The sequence below is a fragment of the Paroedura picta genome, chromosome 13 (assembly GCF_049243985.1).
Source record: "Paroedura picta isolate Pp20150507F chromosome 13, Ppicta_v3.0, whole genome shotgun sequence".
Taxonomy (NCBI): Eukaryota; Metazoa; Chordata; class Lepidosauria; order Squamata; family Gekkonidae; genus Paroedura; species Paroedura picta.
The window spans coordinates 12,361,770-12,381,094 of NC_135381.1; the positions used below are offsets into that span (position 1 = coordinate 12,361,770).

At 47.6% G+C, this 19,325-nt stretch overlaps 1 protein-coding gene across 9 annotated transcripts in view; it reads right to left on the minus strand.

Moving 5' to 3' along the window:
* Positions 1–2,373: 2,373 nt before the first annotated feature.
* Positions 2,374–19,325, minus strand: part of TPCN1 (two pore segment channel 1) — a 40,895-nt gene continuing 23,943 nt past the window's right edge. For all 9 annotated transcript variants that reach the window (XM_077308754.1, XM_077308748.1, XM_077308749.1 and 6 more), the window contains 17 exons: positions 18,998–19,122; positions 18,480–18,528; positions 18,206–18,269; positions 17,607–17,651; positions 16,310–16,366; positions 16,168–16,218; positions 15,068–15,140; positions 14,866–14,973; positions 14,614–14,685; positions 13,890–13,979; positions 12,195–12,310; positions 9,822–9,868; positions 8,412–8,480; positions 7,898–7,982; positions 6,706–6,842; positions 5,734–5,814; positions 2,374–5,457 (listed from right to left, as the gene is read on the minus strand). In XM_077308754.1, coding sequence (XP_077164869.1) covers positions 5,335–5,457; positions 5,734–5,814; positions 6,706–6,842; positions 7,898–7,982; positions 8,412–8,480; positions 9,822–9,868; positions 12,195–12,310; positions 13,890–13,979; positions 14,614–14,685; positions 14,866–14,973; positions 15,068–15,140; positions 16,168–16,218; positions 16,310–16,366; positions 17,607–17,651; positions 18,206–18,269; positions 18,480–18,528; positions 18,998–19,122 — 1,392 coding nt within the window. In that variant the 3' untranslated portion in view covers positions 2,374–5,334. The remainder of the gene's footprint in view (positions 5,458–5,733; positions 5,815–6,705; positions 6,843–7,897; positions 7,983–8,411; positions 8,481–9,821; positions 9,869–12,194; positions 12,311–13,889; positions 13,980–14,613; positions 14,686–14,865; positions 14,974–15,067; positions 15,141–16,167; positions 16,219–16,309; positions 16,367–17,606; positions 17,652–18,205; positions 18,270–18,479; positions 18,529–18,997; positions 19,123–19,325) is intronic.

The following is a 19,325-nucleotide window of genomic DNA, read 5'->3' on the forward strand; positions in this document are numbered from 1 at the left end:
CACATGATGCGGCCCTCTTCCCATGCTGAATACCTGTTCTTTGTTATTGTTGTTGCTTTAAAGTGGGAAAGGATGTTCCATATTGGCAGTTGAAGTTAGCTTTAGCGACAGTGGTCCAGTTACTTTGCTTAGCCCATTGCTGTGAATGAAGAATACCCCCTCATTCAGGGCATCTAATGAAGGAACAGGAAAGGGTACATTTGAATCCACAGGGCCTTGGTACTGACCAGCAGGTTGGCTCCTAAGAGCTATGATTGTTTACTTGTGCCTTAGACAGCTTCCCTTTGCACTAGAGTCAGTTGAAAGGTATCTCTGGATGCTGCTTGGTCAAGACTCCCTGTGCAACACTGGGGTCCCTTAGATGAGTGGTTTTTCGAACGGCATCTTGGGGAATCTTTGAACATTGAAGGAATTTCCCTAGAATGTTGAAACCCTCTAGTGCAGGGTTTCATGAAATGACAGCCCTGGAGGGGTTTCCTGAATGGGTGGGAGTTAATTTGGTTTATATATATATTAAAAATTTGTTGCACATTCATCAGGTGATATGACCATATATGGTCATGTTGACCTGCCACCCCCCCCCACCCCCCATGGCCAATGATTGGCCTGGAGAGGGTAGGAAGAGGAGGAGCCTTGGGTGGGTATGTACACAGCTATGCTTCCTAAGCATATTCAGCACAATCACACCACCTCTGGGGTTTCTTGAGGTCTGGAGAATGTTTCAGGGGTTTCTCAATGGTAAAATAAAAAGGTGAGAAAGGCCGCTCTAGCCTAAGACAGTATATTTTCTAATTCTGCATATCCCGGATAATCAGTTTTGTTTAGACTTGTTAAGCAAGGACTCCTTTTGAGTCCTTACATAGGATGCTGCACAAGAACAGGGCCTATATGGTCTGGCTGTTAAAAAGCCTAGGGAGTCTAGCCTATCTAGCTGATTTTTTGGAGGAAAAAGTTGGAGGCATGAAGAATGTCACAGGCCTCCCTAGGCATCTTTGGGGACTAGCATGAAAAAGACAGAGTAAAAAACTTGACTTCTCCCAGATTCAGGTGCGCTGATAAAGGTCCCAAACTTGTCAGCTGGAAAAATCACAAATGTTAGCATCAGAACGAGAATAAATCGGGTTTTTATAAATTCTTCTGTTTGTTGTATGCATGCTACAAAATAATTGCGAAGTCATTAAGGCACCGCAAGCTCTAAGCCTTCCACGTTTACAAGCAAGCTCCCAGGCTAAGTTTAATCTACCTCAGAAGGATATAATAACGTCCGTATCCCTGGCTTTGAACTAATACTGCCAAGTGGGAACCATCAAACCGTAGTGATGGCTGTGCTAAACGCTGCTGTACATTTTGCCTATCAGAACTCAAGATGCTTAACCATTTGATGCGACAGGAATGGCTGAATCTTTTTCTTTCTTCCTGAGCCATAAGAAAGCTGTGGTGAAGGATTCCCCAGTCTACTATCTGATCTCTCTGGATTTTTTTTTTTTTTACTACACTTGGTACTGGAGTGCCAGGAAGAAATCAGGGTTACTAGGCAACCAGGTGTTTCTGAAACTCATGGTACTACTATGAACTTGGGCTGGCGGGTTTGTCTCGCAAAATCCATTTCCTTCCTTTTGCCTCCCTTGCTTTTGAAGATAGCAGCCTGTGCTTTCGGAATGTTGTTTGCTGAACTTGTTTTTCTGAAACCTCAAAGGGCCTTCGCCTGGCTGCAGACTAAGCAGTCGCACCAATATGTCTGCCGCCCCCCTCCCATCTAAAACCCTTTCCCCAGCCGTTGAACATAGCAATGTACTTGTTGTGTTAATAAAGGCAACAAGCAAATTATGTTTGTCTTCAGTTTCAGAGCGTTTCAGTTCCTAAGCGTTGGAAAGTATTGAGTCAAAAAAAACCCAGATTGGGTCCAGACTGAATTAGGGATTGCTGCCTCCTTTCTGTTGCCCCTCCTCCGTGTCATTCCTCAGTGTACCCTATCCTATTTCCCCCGAGCGGCATTTTAGAGAGCTAAGTGGGAGGCAGAAATGTTCCATTGTACTAATGGAAAAGTATGTCTGGATCCAACCCAAGAGCTGCTTCAGCCGGGAGAACGTTGACTGTAAAATGCGGGCAAAGCACACGTAAAGGAGCATTTAAATGTTTATCACACATGGATCTTCGAAGAGGGTATATATTTACTTGGATTTTTATGCCGCCCATTCTTTTCAGCTCTGGCCACACAGGCATGCCATGACTTTCTGTAGAACATATGTAATGGTCAGATGCAAGGCTCTTCCACATGGATGGCTTACATACTACCACTGCAACTAGAATCGCGAGGTTATAAATGACAGCTGAACACGGACGAGCTTTAATGAATGCAGAAAGCAAAACACCCATGTTTAAAAAGGTTTATTCGGCGTGTCTGGAAAGATCTACATAATACTGTTTCAGACATTATCGTTACAATTTCCATAACAAACTTCCAGTATACGAAACCCTGCCTGTGTCTCCTCCCTCGTAGTGATTGTCTCCGAAGTCAGCCGTGTCGACACAATACCAAAGAGAGGAAATAATTAGAAGGGGATGCCCCATACTCCAAAAAATATTTTCCTTCCATCCTGTAAGATGTTTGGAAGAAAGCAGCTTTCTGGCTGTACGACTAGCTTATTAGATAAAACCAAATTCCCACAAAGAAATAGTTACAGTGCAGCTTGACTGGCAGACTGGTCGACCAGCAGCCCATCCAAACAGCTGAGCATAACCAGGGTTGGACTGAGATGGGAGAGTCGCCCCACGGGTGCCGGGAGCTTGTGCTATAGGGCCACGTGACTCACTGGTCACCCACTGCTTCCTCCCACAAACCAATGGCAGTGCGCAACTGATGAGCTGACACTGATCGATGCCACCACAAAACGACCCAAGCCAAGTGGCCCTGGGGTACTGGCAGACTAGTTGGCGCTTGGCTCTGCTTGCTTGTGGCCCACAAGGGAAGTTTCCTGGCAATCAGAAGACCATCCTGCCCCTGCGTACAGGAAAAAATCCAGCTGGAACGCTGGTGTTTTCAAAGCCACTTGACTGCTTTTTTTGCACATCAGGTTTCCCGTTCCACTTGTGCATTTGCAGAACAAACCCTGAAACTGCACTTAGCTGTTAGGGAGAAAACACTTCAAGAGCAGAGCAGATCCCTGGCACATAGGCACCCGTGAAGGTCCTCTGATGGAAAAAGCATTTCTTTTTACAGATGAGAAGACAGTGACTTGTGCTAAAATTTCCCCACTGCAGACCTCCCCTCCCCCCCCATCTTGCTGCCTCAGTGGTCCTTGCAAATCCCTGAAACTTCCTCTCCCAAAAATAAATTTCAAGGGTTCTACTGGGCTGCAGCAAGAGGGAGAAGCAGGAAAGCCCTGTTCTACAAAGTCCCTAGCTGGTTGGAAAAAGACTGCTTATTTGAAAGGTGCTCCATACGGGTCTGCTCCTTTGGTTAGTGGTTAAAGTCAGTAAATGTTGCAGGTACCCACTCTTGTCCGAAGACAAGACCCACAAACAAAAGCCCTAAAATATCTTTTAAGACCGCACAAAACAGGGTGCAAGAAACTCGTTATCACTCTCAAATGGGGTCCCTAAACTTTGGCATTCTCACCTAGCGTGGTCAGGACAGCTACAGAATGGCTACCATAAAGTGGCAGATGCAGCTGGCCTTCAGGCATGATGACCTTTGTGTTGTAGAAGTGGCTGCGACCAAAGCCATGTTTTCAAAAACCTACCCTGCCAATCAAGTCTGCAGCGGGCAATTGGAAGCCCTCCTTGGCAAAAGCCCCACCCATTTTCTAAAAATACCTGTCAGGTGTTGTTACACCCACATCTTTGCCATGGGACCTAGATTTGGATTTTAAAGATATCTCCAGGTTGATTAAGTGCTCTCCAGGGCCCATTCTGCACACAGTGCACTTTCAATGCGCTTTAGAAGGAGATTTTCTTGTTCTGCACAGGAAAATCCAGCCACAAAAGCACATTGGAAGTGTATTATCCAATGTGTGCAGAATGGGCCCAGAACTCCAAAGCTCGCACACATGGGGCTGGTCTTCCCAGAAAGCATTTTAGGGCTTTTTGTTTTAAGAGAGGAAGCAGAAATTCCACAGGCACCACAGTAGGGTCAGAAGGAGTTTTCCGTTAGCAAATCAAAGTGTAAGAAAAAGTTAGTTTTATGGAGGGGTTGTGCCCCTGCCCTATTAGATTCTTCACTCATAACACCGTTGTGTTACATGGTTACCCTGCTTGTCCACCTCAGCAAATTCAGGTATTCCTTTCTCCTGTATATTGGAAGGGGTACTCAACATACAGGTGGCAGAGAATTATGGCAGTTCTTTCGGGTCCCTACAATGGCTTGGAAGCAGGCGGTGTTTTGTTCCGCCAGCGAAATTTATCGGAAGGCCGCTTCCCATAACCTTTAGGGCCTGATAAAGGATGCTGCGTACAAATAACCGCAAGCCAAGGCTTCTCACTTTCCTCCGACAAGGAGGGCGCCTGAGACTAATGAAAGGGTCGAGATTTCTCTGCAGCAGGCAGTAAGCGGATGGGCCCAACGCAAAGGCCTCATGCAGGGACTGCGAGCCTGACCACTTTCCCCCTTCTTTTATTGCTTTAATGCCCGCCACGGATGCTTCAGCAACTTTACTGTGCTCCTCTCTGGACCGTAATAGTAAGCTGATGGGTTTTTGTAGAGTTAGGGATGATAACATTTCTCCTCAGAGGAGGATCCCGGCGTATCGGTTTTCAGACTGTGGTCAGTTAAAAAAGAAAGTGGTTTGCGCCTATCGGGGAAACAAATCTCCCTGGGAAACCCCGACTCCCTGAGGCCGGGAGCTCAATTCGCGTACAGGAGCCCGGAAACGAGAGAAGTGGTCCTGTGACGAACTGGATGGCCGTGTTTATGATGGTGCTAGTGGTTATTCCAGGATGCCAGACTTGGGAAGGCAGTATAATTTAGTCACCTGTAGCGGGTTGCCTGTCGGGAATTAGCAAAACGAAGCTTCCTGCTATCGTATGATAAGGATACGTAGTAGATCCCCCAAGCTTATAAGCAGCACCGTCTCCCCCTTATCTGTTGCCCAGTCCACCAAACTGGTTACAAGATGCACACTCTGGGCTGAGATGCCTGGCAGTCTCTGTCTCAGGAGGGGAATGAGGCCCAAGAGGCCTTCTGCTGCTCGTGTTCCTGGACCCCCTGAATGGACAGAACGCCAGGAAAAGCTGGGCTTCCACCCTACACTATGCATTAATTCTGTACATACGTTGCAGAGTAAGGGGACACAGAATGGTTAATGTGTAGGCGGAAGCAGCTGGGGTTAGCTTGGCCTAGATTATGGTTTGAGCCCGCTGCCGGCGGCCCGGCGACTGCAAAGGAGGGTTGAGGAGCTGTTCGTCGTCTTGCCAGGGAAGCTGGTTTTCCTCTTTCCGGGCGTGCTCTTCATACCACTCCTGTGCAGGGAGAGAAGACAGCAAGACTTTTATTCACTCTCCCAGAGCATGTCCTCAGTGCAGCACCCGGCCCCTCTCCATGGGCAGAGCAGAAATGTTCTGGAGGGCATTTTTACAAAGGAGGCCATGAACATCTGGAGGACCACAGGTTGACTACCCCTGCTCAAAAGTGCTCCAGAGTTTACCAAGCCAACTTTTTAGCAAACATACCACCGTAATCACCATAAGCCGGGTAAGCCCAAGTCTACAGTTTGGGGTTTCAGCTTGCAATCCCACCTGGATCTCTTCCTCGTACATTCTCATACTCAGGTCGCTTTTCGTCCTTGATCTCCGCCCCAGGAACAACATGGATGTTTGCTAAGGGAGCAGAAGGAAAAGGTTAGAACTAGGGACCTTCCCCCAGACTAGCGGTGGCATCTTGGAGGAAATATCCGTCAACCTGTATGAGACCAGCCGTAAGAACACAAGAACCATCCTGATGGATCTGACCAGTGGGGTCCAGCCAGCCCAGCATCCTGAGCCCCCAGGATGTCCAGCCAATTATACTGGAGGGCCAACTAGGGCATAGAGCAGGGGTGGCCAACCTGTGGCTCTCCAGACGTCCATGGACTACAATTCCCATGTGCCCCTGCCAGCAGAGGCACATGGGAATTGTAATCCAGGAACATCTGGAGAGCCACAATTTGGCCACCCCTGGCACCCCCTTGATCCTTGAATGGAGGCTAAGGCCTCCATGTTGCCTCCTGCCTCTGGTATACCCCTGACCTGGATAGCTCAGGCAAGCCTAATCCCATCACATCTCAGAAGCTAGGCAGATGAAACCCAGGCTAGTATTTGGATGGGAGACCTCCATGGATTGCTTCTGTGAGGGATCAAGGGGGTGACCAGCACAGTGGATGAGCGATCGGGTTGTGAGTGTCCTGCACAGTGCAGGGGGTTGGACTAGACCATCCAGGAGGTCCCTTCCAACTCTATGGTTCTATGATTAGGATGGAGTCCCTCCCAGGAACACTGGGGGTCATGACGCAGAGGCAGGAAATTGCAGCCTACCTCTAAGCATCGCCATGACCTGCAGTCACTGATGGCCATGCCCTCCATAAATTTGCCTGGTTGCCCCTCTGCACTTGTGGCCATGGCTCCCTCCGCTGGCAGGGATCTTTAGTCAGCTGTCACGGATGCAGGGGGAGAGGGAAGAGAGAAGAAAATGGTGTGGCCAATGGTTGCGTTTCCTGGCTCTTTGCTACTCACCTGGTGCCTGTCCATCTGGGAGACGACCTTGAGGAGCTGGCTGGCAGCCGAGGCAGCCCCGCTCCTCCCATAGAATTCTGCAACTGCAGTCATCTCTTCTCTGGAGACTTCCATCTCTAGGACAATCCCACTGTCTTCTGCAAAACAGGAATAGGGTTGGTCATTACAGGGTGGTGGGGAACTACAGCTGCCGACTCAGAGTTGGGAAATTCCTGGGGATTTTGGGGGTGGAGCCTGTGGAGGGGAGGGGCCTCAGGAGTGTATTATTTATTTAATAATAAATAATTATTTATTATTTGCTTGGTGGGTGCCAACTTATTGGTCATTCCCAGCCCCCGTGAAGTCCGCCTGGCCCCAACAGGGCCAGGGCTTTTTCGGTCCTTGCCCCTACCTGGTGGAATGAGCTCCCGGAAGAGCTACGGGCCCTGTGGAAGCTTCCGGCGTTCAGCGGGGCCTGCAAGATGGAGCTCTCCGGACAGGTCTATGGGTGAGGCCAGTGCCAGGAGAAGATCTGTTTTGTTCCATCGGGGGTGGCAAGCAGATGTTGCCCTGTCACCACAGCGGGGTTGCCATTCCTTAGTGGGGGAGGGCTTGTTTTTGTAAATGTTCATTTTAATTGGATTTTAATGGGAGTTTTATTATATTATGTGGTTTTATTCTGTAACCCACCATGAGCCAGCATGCCGAGAGTAGTGGGAAACAAATCCAATAAATAGTAATAATAAATAATATTTATTTTATTAAATGCATATACCCCCCCATATGCCTTAGGGTGGTTTACAATATAATCCATACTAAAAACCCACCACCTCCCGAGGAAGCCTGTTCTACTGAGGAACCGCTCTCACTGTCAGGAACTTCTTCCGGATGTTATGTTTAGATGGAATTTCTTTTCAATTAATTTCATCCCCTTCATTCTGGTCTGTCCCTCTGGGGGAAAAGAGAACAATTCTGCTCCATCCTCCATATGGCGCCCTTTTAAATACTTGAAGATGGTTATCAGATCCCCTCTCATACAGGAAGTAAAGGAGACTCTTCATGCATGCAAAGCATGTGCTCAATTGTTGACGTTCAGGAAGCTGTGGTCATTAAGTGGAGCCATGAATGGAAACCAGACCGTTCCTACTGTACTTCTCTACCCTCACAATGGGATATAATGGATTCGGGTACAGCTGGATGGAAACCTACAGACCTTCCGAATCGCGATTCTTCCGAGTATAGTTCATGCGGAACACAAAGGCGTCCAAAATGAAGGCTACGATTATGGTCATCACCACCTAAGGGAGAAGGACGGAGTAAAAATTAGAGGATTTTGCACCCACACTCATATCCCACCCATTTCTCTGAGCAGCTCAGGGTACCAGACATGAGGATTCTCTCATGTGACCCTTGCAACACCCCTGCAAGGTAGGTGAATCTAAGGGGGGAGATAGAGGTTGTCCCAAGGTCACTATGTGAGTAGTATGACTGAGAGCAACACTCTGCCCTCCCATAGCACACCAGCTCTCTTGCAGGGAGAGTGAAGAAGAAAGAAGAAAGAAGAAAGAAGAAGAAGAGGAAGAAGAAGAGGAAGAAGAAGGGAGAAGAAGGAAGAAGAGGAAGAAGAAGGAAGAAGAAAAAGAAGAAGAAGGAAGAAGAAGGAAGAAGAAGAAGCAGAAGAAGAAGAAGGTGGTCATCTTGCAAAGTGTCATAGCGTCTCCACTTACCATGGTCACAATGTAGAAAGTCATGAAATAGAGCCGGCTCCAGTGGGACGTTTCCGATGTCACCCCTTCCTAGCAAGGGATGGAAAAGTGTCATGCAAATAAACCACAGATGAACTCCTCGGCAAAGGGGACGACACAGAACACAGCTCGTGCATGAACAGCGTCCTCACCTGCCCCTTCCCCTCAAGGCTTGTATTATAGAAATCAACGTCTCCCATTATGGGATTTTGAGAACACTGTGCTAAAGACAGCCAGGGGATCCTGGTTCAAGAACCTGTGATCGTGCAGGCTCTTGCATCACCAAGGTGCACTGTCTGCATTCTTGGCCAGTTTCTTCCGTCAGTCTCCAAGTTCATTCAGTGCAACAGTTCAAAGTCTACTCATTTATTGAAGATACGTTTATCCTGCTCTTAGGGCCCAGGGGAAAACAGGAAGCGGTTATACCCTATTTCAACCATAAAACATAAAACCTCCCCTCCCCCACTATCAAATAAATTACCAATCGCCAACATTCACTGATCTGGCAACATTGTAGTTTAAGAATATTACAGTCGAGACCCATCAACCCTAGTCCACATTTTATCAGAAAAAAGTCTGAAACAGCAATGATTTCCATTGAGTTAGGGGGGGGAAGGGATCTGGTGGAGGGTACTGGGAGGGAGGGATCCCTAACCGCTCTGGCATACAGCAGTGCCATAAAGAAAGGTGGCCACTTGAGGCAGAAGGTAAATCTGTGCTTCCACGTTTAAAACCAACATTTCCCAAAAATGTCATCTCCCTTTGCTGCGTCATTTGAAGTATTCCAACCTCTTGTTGTTACACCTGAACTTGCTGGCCTCTATCCAGCAGTCTGCAGCAGGGCTCGCCTCTCTTATCCGACAGAGCAGGTGATATTCTTCTTAAAACCCTGCAATGGCTTCTTGTGAGATCTCAGATTTGGCACCTCGTCCTGTTTCCAAGATCCCTTCAAAGCCTCGTGATTTTTCTCTTCTCATTAAAAAAAATATACCCTTGCCTAAGACCTTCGCAACTCTACCCCTCCCACGGTGAAAAAGGCTGTCAACTCACAGCCAACCTACGCTGCCCTCCACCTACGTGGCAAGACCTAGAAACATCCAGTGGTCCCCCTCAAATCATACCCTCCATAATCTGAACGTTTCTGACCTCCCTAGGGGCTTCGTTAAAGTTGTTCTATTGGAATTGTTCAATGAGTTAATCATGGTAACCTGTTAAACTTATATTGACTGTTGGAATTGTCATTGATATATTGTTGTGACTGTTATTTACAAATAATATCACCGATGATGTTCAAAAGTGCTGGTGGTAGGCATGGCTAGAAAGGAGCCGGAAAACACTATAAAGATGCTAATTAAAAGAGCTGCCCACCCCACATCCCAGAGGGGTACTTACCATGATGATGTACCAGTCATTGACAACTGTCAGCTCAAACAGAGTAACTGCATAAGGTGGGGAAGGGAGAACAGAAAAAACACACACGTGGTCAACACCGTGGCTCACATTCCCCTTCCCATTAGCCTGAACAGGTGAAGCTGACTTGCATAAATCACCCTCTTTGTCTGTTGGGTCATCCTCTCTATTCTGATTGGGAGTGGCTCTCCAAAGCAGCCATTTTTGACGGGGGCCACATCACCTCTTGGAGGGCCCTGGCACATTTGAAGGGGGCCACAGACTGAAAAGGGTGAGAAAGATTTATGGGAGGCCCTTTTTGTCATGCACAACGTTGTTCATTGCTCGAATGTTCAAACTTCGTCAAGGGAAAGAAAATCGAGTAATCAATTCCTTTGTGCGTGCTTGAATTAATACATTCAACGGGAAATAATGGACACACATCAATCTCTCAGTCACATATTCCAGAAATCTGTCTCATGAACATATATAAGACAAGGTATATCGAGCAGAGCTAACTCACTTGTAGCTCAGGCCAGCCTTTCTCAACATTTTTTACCACTGAGAAACCCCTGAAGCATTCTTCAAGCTTTGAGAAACCCCAGAAGTGGCACAATCATGCAGAATAGGGTTGGGAAGCAGAGCTGTGGACACACCCACCCGGGGCCCCTCCCCTTCTCACTCCCTCCAGGCCCATCATTGGCTATTGGAAGGGGGCAGGTCCATGACCATATATGGTCACATCGCCTGATAAATATCCAATAAATTTAAAATATATATATATCAAAAATGAATGAACTCCTACCCATTCGGGAAACTCTTCCGCGGTCGTCATGAAATCCCAGGTTTAGAAAGCCCGGCTTAGGTCTTTTCAAGTCTAGCTCATTGTGCAAGCGGCCAACGTATTGCAGGGGAACCTGAGAAGACCTCCTCAAGGAGCCGTGTCCCCCAAAATGGCTGAGAACGGCTGCTCTGAGGTGTCAAGTCGAGAGGCCTTTCACATCACCCACTTATGGTATTTCCTTCAGCGTGACATGAAGCTTAGCCAGAGGCACAATAGTGAAGTTGCTCTACACCAGGGGTAGTCAAACTGCGGCCCTCCAGATGTCCATGGACTACAATTCCCAGGAGCCCCTGCCAGCATTCGCTACCTCTGTGAGTGTAGAGCAGGGGTAGTCAAACTGCGGCCCTCCAGATGTCCATGGACTACAATTCCCAGGAGCCCCTGCCAGCATTCGCTAACTCTGTGAGTGTAGAGCAGGGGTAGTCAAACTGCGGCCCTCCAGATGTCCATGGACTACAATTCCCAGGAGCCCCTGCCAGCATCCGCTACCTCTGTGAGTGTAGAGCAGGGGTAGTCAAACTGCGGCCCTCCAGATGTCCATGGACTACAATTCCCAGGATTCTACAATTCCCAGCATTCGCTGGCAGGGGCTCCTGGGAATTGTAGTCCATGGACATCTGGAGGGCTGCAGTTTGACTACCCCTGCTCTACACTCACAGAGGTAGCCACAATAGACCGGCTGCACTGGAAGGAGGTTTATTTTTCAAAAATTCCTTCTCACGCAGTGCTCCAAGAACAAGCAGCTCCTGGGTGGGAAACCTGGGGACGTTTCTTGCCAGAGGTCAAAGTCACAGTGGGAAACATTTTTTCTAAGGCACTTCTGTCCGCGTGAGACAAAGGTCGCTCTGCTCAGAATCATTGCTCAGCATTCTCCTGCAGCAATTTTTTTAAAAATCTGGGCTTCTGCACGACAGTTTTGTGCATTTGTTGATCCACGTTCTGGGTTTCCCTTAGGCCTTCTGTGGGTCTCCCTAAACCTGGTATGACATTTCCCCAAAGGCATGCCCAAGGCAGATTTGGGGACCGTTTGGGTGGAAAGGTGGGGATTCCTTTCCTTTCCTTCTCTGCCCTCATCCACTGCCACATCCAGGGCTGCTGCCTCCCACAGATGCCATCTGCAGCCCGCAGGCTAATGAACGAGGGAGGGAGGAGCATGAGCAAGGAGCATGCAGTCTGAACTGCTGAACAAACTGGAGAGCCAGTTTGGTGTAGTGGTTAGGAGTGCGGACTTCTAATCCAGCATGCCAGGTTCGATTCTGCACTCCCCCACATGCAGCCAGCTGGGTGACCTTGGGCTCATCACAGCACCGATAAAACTGTAGTGATATCAGGGCTCTCTCAGCCTCACCCACCTCACAGGGTGTCTATTGTGGGGAGAGGAAAGGGAAGGTGAATGTAAGCCGCTTTGAGCCTCCTTCGGGTAGAGAAAAGCGGCATATAAGAGCCAACTCTTCTTCTTCGTGTAGATCTCTTTACACAAGTGCCGAGTTTCCCTTCTAGAGGAGCAGGCTTGTGGCAGCTGTGCCCCTTACCAAAACTGCTCAGAACGTTGTCAAAGTTGTTGAGATAGTAGTAACCCTCTTCCACCACCGTTCTGTTCCCAACGGTGCGATTCACCCAGCGGTAGGCGTCTGCCACGGTGCTGCGGCTGCAAAGAGAAGCGGGACGGGAGGAGCAAACCGTGAGAGGGGAAGTAGATTCGATTTAGGGAGAAACGGTTGGCTGCCCTCCACCGACATCTTTGAGGCTGAATGGATGTCTTCTAGCAGGTGGGCTCAGCAGGGAAGTGGAGACATGCAGACTTGAGCAAGGGGCGCCTGAGGCGGCATGCTTCCCAAAGGAGACACAGCCAGCCGCTCGTGTCCAACTGTGATGCCGCCTTGCGCAACCAGCAGTGACGACATGGCACTTGTTAGGAAATGCAGCCGCTTGCTGGAACTGAAGAGCCCTTTCTTGAAAGCCTGCAAGGGGGGACGAGGCAAGTGATTCTGGCTGCCTCAGCGTCTTTCTCATTATGCCAAGCCGGCAGCGCCCCCTATCTCTGCTGCAAAGACACAGCAGGGGATAGCGAACGAGACACAGCACTGGGGCATGATGGGAGATGGGCAGGAAGAACAAAATGGCAGAGGAAGGCCTGGATCATTTGGGGCTCTTACCAGGGATTGTGCACTGAATTCTCTCCCACTCCCAATGTCCATTTCCCTACCTGCCCACAGCGCTTGTGTCTGAGAAGTGCTAGGAAATTAAATTCTGTCTTTTTGTTATTACTACTACCTGCTGCTACGTTTGAAGTGCCTGCCCAGCCAAAGGATGGGAAATAAAGTCATAACATACCTATAATCAGATTAAAACTCTGGGGCAGAGTTGGGTTGGAAGGTGTTTCATCCTCTAAATTTTCCAAATTCTCAATGGAAATAAAGGTGAAGTGTTTTACATGCATTTTTCCATAACATTGTTCAGATTTTCAGAGATTTGGGATACATGTCCGGAGGTAACAGAGAGAAGTAACGAGAACCAAAAATATTTTGTGTGTCCAAGTGGCTAGAGCAGCCTTTTCCAACCTTTTGACCATGGGGTTGCCTCTGAAATATCTTAAGGCTTCAAGGTACCAGGAAGTGAGGTCTGTTGGCCACACCTTCCTGCCACGCCCCGAAGAAGCAATGGTTTAAATGGCCCAGGCCCCTCCCCTTCCCACCCCTCCAGGCTCATCATTGGCTACTTTGGGAGGGGGTGGGTCAATCTGCCCAAATAAGGGTAGACTTAAAAAAAATTAAAAACATTTTCTTTCATTGTTTGGAGCTGGGGACAGCAGGCATAGGGAGGGATGGCTCTCTTTCACTACCAATTTGACCCCCCACCCCCATGACGTTTTACCATTGAGGGGCCTTCATGGTAGCATGGTTGGGAAACCCTGGGCTAGAAAGTTGTCTAGTGGCATCTTCACATCACTTGTTCAGATCTAGAAGAAACTGTTTACAGGCATTTGGCAGGTGAAACTTCCAAAAGACTGTGTGCAGCAGTAATCTTTCTTCCCCTGGTAGCCATATGGAGTGTCATCTCCCCCCCCCCCCCCACACACACACACACTGGAGAAAAAGGCAAGGCTTCCCAGTACTCTGGATTCTATGCCAGATTCCACACTGTAGTGTGGAGCCTTCCTAACCCTGGGCATCACCTCTGGACACCACACATTCTTTCCAGGAGACAAATGAACCCTGGCTACTCACTTGCAACAATTCGGGTACAGTTTTCCTGAGAAGAACTCCATGCCAATGATGGCAAAACAGTAATAGAAGATCAGCAAGGTTAAGCCTAGACTGGAGAAAAGAAAGTGGAGCATTAGCGTAATCCAAAACATTAGCAGTGCAGACGGAGTCCGTTTCGTACGACACGGGGGACCCACACGAAATCTTCTCAGTCAAACAGAGACGGGACTTGAAAACTGGAAGAGGCACAACATCCTTCTGTTAAATCTCTTTGTATCTCCAGAAGAGCAGCCATGACTTCAGACCAGAGGAGACCCTGGCAGAAAGCTAAGCACAACTGAGCAGGGGCTTTGCCTGCAATACCCCAAGGCTGGAGATGAGGAGAAGGATGGAAGCCAATTCAAGTGAGGAATAAGGACAGGGTGCTTTGTGCCTCACGCTTTCCAAGGCCAGTGAAATCTGGCTCTGGACATTCATAGAATCACAGAATTGTAGATTTGGAAGGGACCTTCAGAGTCCTGGCGCAATACAGGAAATTCACAGCTACTTGCCCACCCACAGCGACCTCAGATGATGCTCCCCACCAAAATCTCCAGAATCCAGCCTGGCCTGGAGGAAATCCACCTACCATCCCACAGTGGTGATTAGCATTTCCCTGGGTATGCAAGGAAGGTCCACAAGAGACAAACACTGGCACATCCCTTCCTACCCACTCAGTCACCCCCATCACCTTCATCTGCAGTACCTGGCCATCCTAGGAAGCAGCTCAAACATGGTATCCAAGACATTCCTGTAGCGTTTCTTCAGCTTGAACAGCCTGCAGACAAAGCAGGGGGGGGGAGGATAAGTTGTGTTACATCTGATGATGCTCTTTGCTTCCCAGTGAGCACGGCCTGGTTCTTCTCCACCTCAGACTGCCCAGGAGCCAGGTCCATCTTCAACACAAATGAATCCTACCCACTCCACTTTGTCCATCCGTATTCTCCCTCCCACTCACCTCAGCAACTGCAACGGCCGCAGGACAACAATGAAGTAGAACGGCTTCATGTCGAACGCCAGTGCCAGGAGACCCAAGAAGGCAAAGAGGGTGACTGAAAAATCAAAGCTGGAAGAGAGCAAAGCAGATGTCCCTCAGCTGGGGAACATGCGAGCTGAGAGCCCTGGGAAGAGAGACATGGGTCCCCTTGCACAGCACTTACAAATTCCAGCCTGAAGACAGGTATTCTAAAGGCCCCAGGCCAGTGATCTTCAGCAGCACCTCTACTCCATAGACTGTGGGCACAAGAGAACAGGGCATCAGAAAAGTTTTGCAGCCTGCTGATCGGACATGATGGCAAGAGTTCACAGAGTTCGATGTACTGCTCTTTTTTTTTGTTTCATGTGAACTGCCCTAAGCCTTAGGGGAGGGCGGTATACGAATGAATGAATGAATGAATGAATGAATGAATGAATGAATGAATGAATGAATGAATGAATGAATGAATGAATGAATGAATGAATGAATGAATGAATGAATGAATGAATGAATTGCAGGAGGGACAATGTGTACATTCAGGAGAATACAACACACCCTTTTGGGGGGAAAGGTGCCTCATCATGTGATGGGACTTGGTTGGCTTTCCCAATCAGGAGCCATTTCAGCTCTTTTAAATAGGAAGCCTTTCCCTTCATCCCAAGTTTCTGAAGATATAGCAAGTTGCAGAACGAAAAATTAGGCATAGAGCTCCAACAAGCTTTGGCTCATGGAGAGAGCAGATATAGTACATCACATCCTCATGTCTGTCACTCCAAAACTAAATTAGGAGATTCCTTCCTTGGCAGTTCCATCTGAGTTTGACAGAGACATTTGGTCAGCGATTGCATTTTATATTCTCAACTGGATTTTACATTTTACATCTTCAGAGGATGCTTGCCAGGTATGCCTAGCAACTGCCTTCATATTCCGATCTGCAAGATTAGAGCTTGAATAATTTCTCCTTCCTCCTTTGAAAACATCCATCCTCATGAAGGACTTGGAACTTTGTGCCATTTTGGTTCTGACGTTTATGTGGTTCTTATATGTGACCGAGGATAAACACCCTCTGTTTGGATTAAGATGGAACTCCCTTGAATCGGCCTCCTGCCGCAGGAGCAGCAAACTATATCCGCTTGGCCTGTGCAAATATCTACCACTGGAGACAACTTGCTTCGATGCAGCACAAAGATACACAACTATTAGATGCTTTCTGGGATGGTTCCGGCATAAGCCTTCCAGTGTAGCTCAAGAAGGAGCACCACACCTGGGAGCACCAAAACTTACTTGTCAGGAAGACAATATAACTCCACGGGACGTCCCGAGAGAAGATTCCATCTGGGAAAACAGAGAGAGCATCATTTTTAACAGGGTAGAGGAACCGCTAGCAGGGGGCCAGAGCACCAAAGGGAACTGTTATATCCCATACCTCGCAACATAAAGGTCTCCACTAAGATCCAGAGGCCATTCACTGCCACCAGGGTATCTACAACACATATGAAAAAAACAGCAGTTTGCCTTTCAAGCACAGGCACAAAGGCATCAAAGGGTGCATGGAACTGGTTAAAGGCAGGGGCCCCCAATGTGGCACCTGCCAAGTCGTTTTAGGAAGTGGGCGGGGTCAGTTAGGCCTTCTGTGGCAGCCATTTTGTTGCTGCGCCATGTCAGAATTCCAAATGTGCTCACAGGTTTGAAGAAGCTGAGGACCCCTCGGTTAAGATGTTACACTTTGGATGCTTCACCCATGAGAACCCCATATTATGGCTGATTTTCACCATATTCAATCAGTCCCTTTCTGCATCTGGACGTTCCTTCCTGTATCTTAGCCCTGCCTCCTATTTACTCTGGTTTCAATGTAAATCAAAGAACTGTTGACATATGGAACAAATGCTGACTACCTTCACTACCTGTACTAAAGGGACAATCAGGGGATCAACTAAGTTTTTAATTTATTTATAATGATATATATTATAGATTTATATACCACTTCCCCCAGTATAACCTGCTCGAAGCAGCTCACATCATTAAAAGCCCTCATCATACATTAAATTATCAACTTAAAAATTAAACATAGTTTTAATACATCGATCTACATCAGCTTAAAAAAGATTTGTTTCTGTATCCGCTCATCTCCAGGGGTGAGTTAGTCTTCGGGAAGGGCCCATTTGGTGTTGGTGCTAGTCATTTATTGGCCCCATCCTAACGCCTGGTGGAAGAGCTCTGTTTTGCAGGCCCTTCAAAGCTGAGGAAGTTCCTGAAGGGCCCACAGTTCTTCCGGGAGCTCATTCCACCAGGTAGGGGCCAGTATCAAAAAGGGCCTGGTCCTGGTTGAGGCCAGATGTATTTCTCTAGGGCCGGGGATAACCAGCCGGTTCAAATTGGCTGAGCGAAGCGCTCTTCGGGGGCATAGGCAGTCCTTCAGGTATGCTGGACCAAGAATGGGAGAGAAACAAGCTTAATCTTTAAGACAGCAGGCCATCCTGGCATATTTTCATGGCCTAGCAAGCCGCAAAATAGCTATGTCTTAGGCTACATGTACAATGAATGTACAATCAGTTTTTACAATGAAAGCACCACATTTAGTCACACCCTTCAGCAGGTCCCTCAAGTGGCAGCAAGAACCAAAACGATCCTGGAGGATATCAGTTTAAGGAATTAAACAACATTCTATGGACTATGGTGGCTGAGCAAAGATAGCTAGTGGAAAGGTGGATCAGATCACTTACACATGGTGTACTGGAAGGTTCGGGAATTCACCAGTATGTTAATGCCTGTTGAAAAGAGTGATAAGCAGGTTAACAGGAGTAACTTCAAAAATCTTAATTCCACTAAGATCTGAAAGATATATCATTTGCCATGCATCACAGACGACACAAACAGGATCAAAACAATGCTCGTTCAAGAAGAGTACAAAGGACAGGCCAATGCAGTTGCAAGCTCCGTATTCTGTTCCAATTATAATCTTATCCTCCCCCCCCCCACTAAAATGTAATTTGGCCCCTGAGAGATCAGGTTGCCCCAGAAACTGAGAAAACAGCCCACAGAAATCTACTCTAAGAGGACCCTTTCTACCTGATTTGCTCCATCAACCTCGCCTTTTCTTGTAAGCAAACTGATGGATGCCTATCACAAGCAAAGTTTCTGTAAATGTATCAGAACTGGCCTGTGTTCAAAGCAGGACCCTCCTGCACATAGCCTCCCAAATAAAGAAACAATTTCCACTGCTTTGTATGATCATATGTGCAGCAAGGGAAAGATCGCTCTCTAAAAATGGCCATTTTAACATGCAAGCAGAACCTTCAACCACATCTGCTCAAAGCATTACCTTTAAAGATGAGGAATGCTGTTCGTGGAAGGTCATCAAACCAGTGCTCCCGGTTCTTTTTTGCCTGGAAACAAATCACAAATCGGCCTTTAGGACCTAACTGCTTGCCCCGATTAGCAAAAGTGAACAAGATCTCTCTTCGAGTTCTTCTCCTTTCTCCCTAAGGACTCCTTTTCTTTTGTTAGACTCTCATCTGTCCTCCTCCTCCTCCCCATTGAAGTTTGCCCTGTGCCTCCATCTAACCCCTCTGAAGAACCATTAAAAAAATCCTTACCTTCCATTTTAAACCAACAACTTCATAGAAATTGTACATGTCCTTCAGACTGAAAAAGAAGAGAGAGCTCTATTAGAGCTGGGTTTTGCAATAAGTGCATCATTTGTGTGAAATTCTGTATATATAAACACTGTAGCGGTTTCACAGATTCTGAGACCTGCCATTATTAAATTGAATAAGGCTGCCACTAAGTTCTTGTTGTGGATTTGTTAATACAGAATACACACACACACTTTAGACAGCTTTCTGCATGTGGGGCAGTAGATCTCTGCACATCACAACTGTAGTTCTTGCCTGGCTTTACACACTTTCCTGGCAGACACTAAATCAACACTGTACAGAACTAATAAATGTCCGTGAAGTAGCAAAAAAACAGCTAAAGGCCTTGTGAACATTCCCTTGAACCTCTCTAGCCTGGCTAGCCTCACCCAATCTTTCCTAGAATGCAGGAAGAAGATGTTAAACATGCACAAAACAGTTGAAGCTCACAACTTCAGACTCCTGGATCGAGTTCTCACCTGACTGAAGGAGTACTGCTTTGACTCAGTGCTTTGAAAGTAAGGTAACGATCCCTGGAGCTCATCCGAGGTTTATAAAATCGCAGCAGCCCGTCAAACTGCTTGAAAGAGATTCCTGAAGGTCTCTAGAAACAAGACAAGGATTTCGCTAACATGTAATCTGCCCATGCATAACTCGTAGGAGTCTCAAAGTGGTTTATATTCGCCTTCCCTTTCCTCTCCCCACAACAGATGCCCTGTAAGGTAGGTGAGGCTGAGAGAGCCCTGATATTACTGAAGAAGAAGAGGATTTGGTTCTTATATGCCGCTTTTGTCTACACTCTTAACC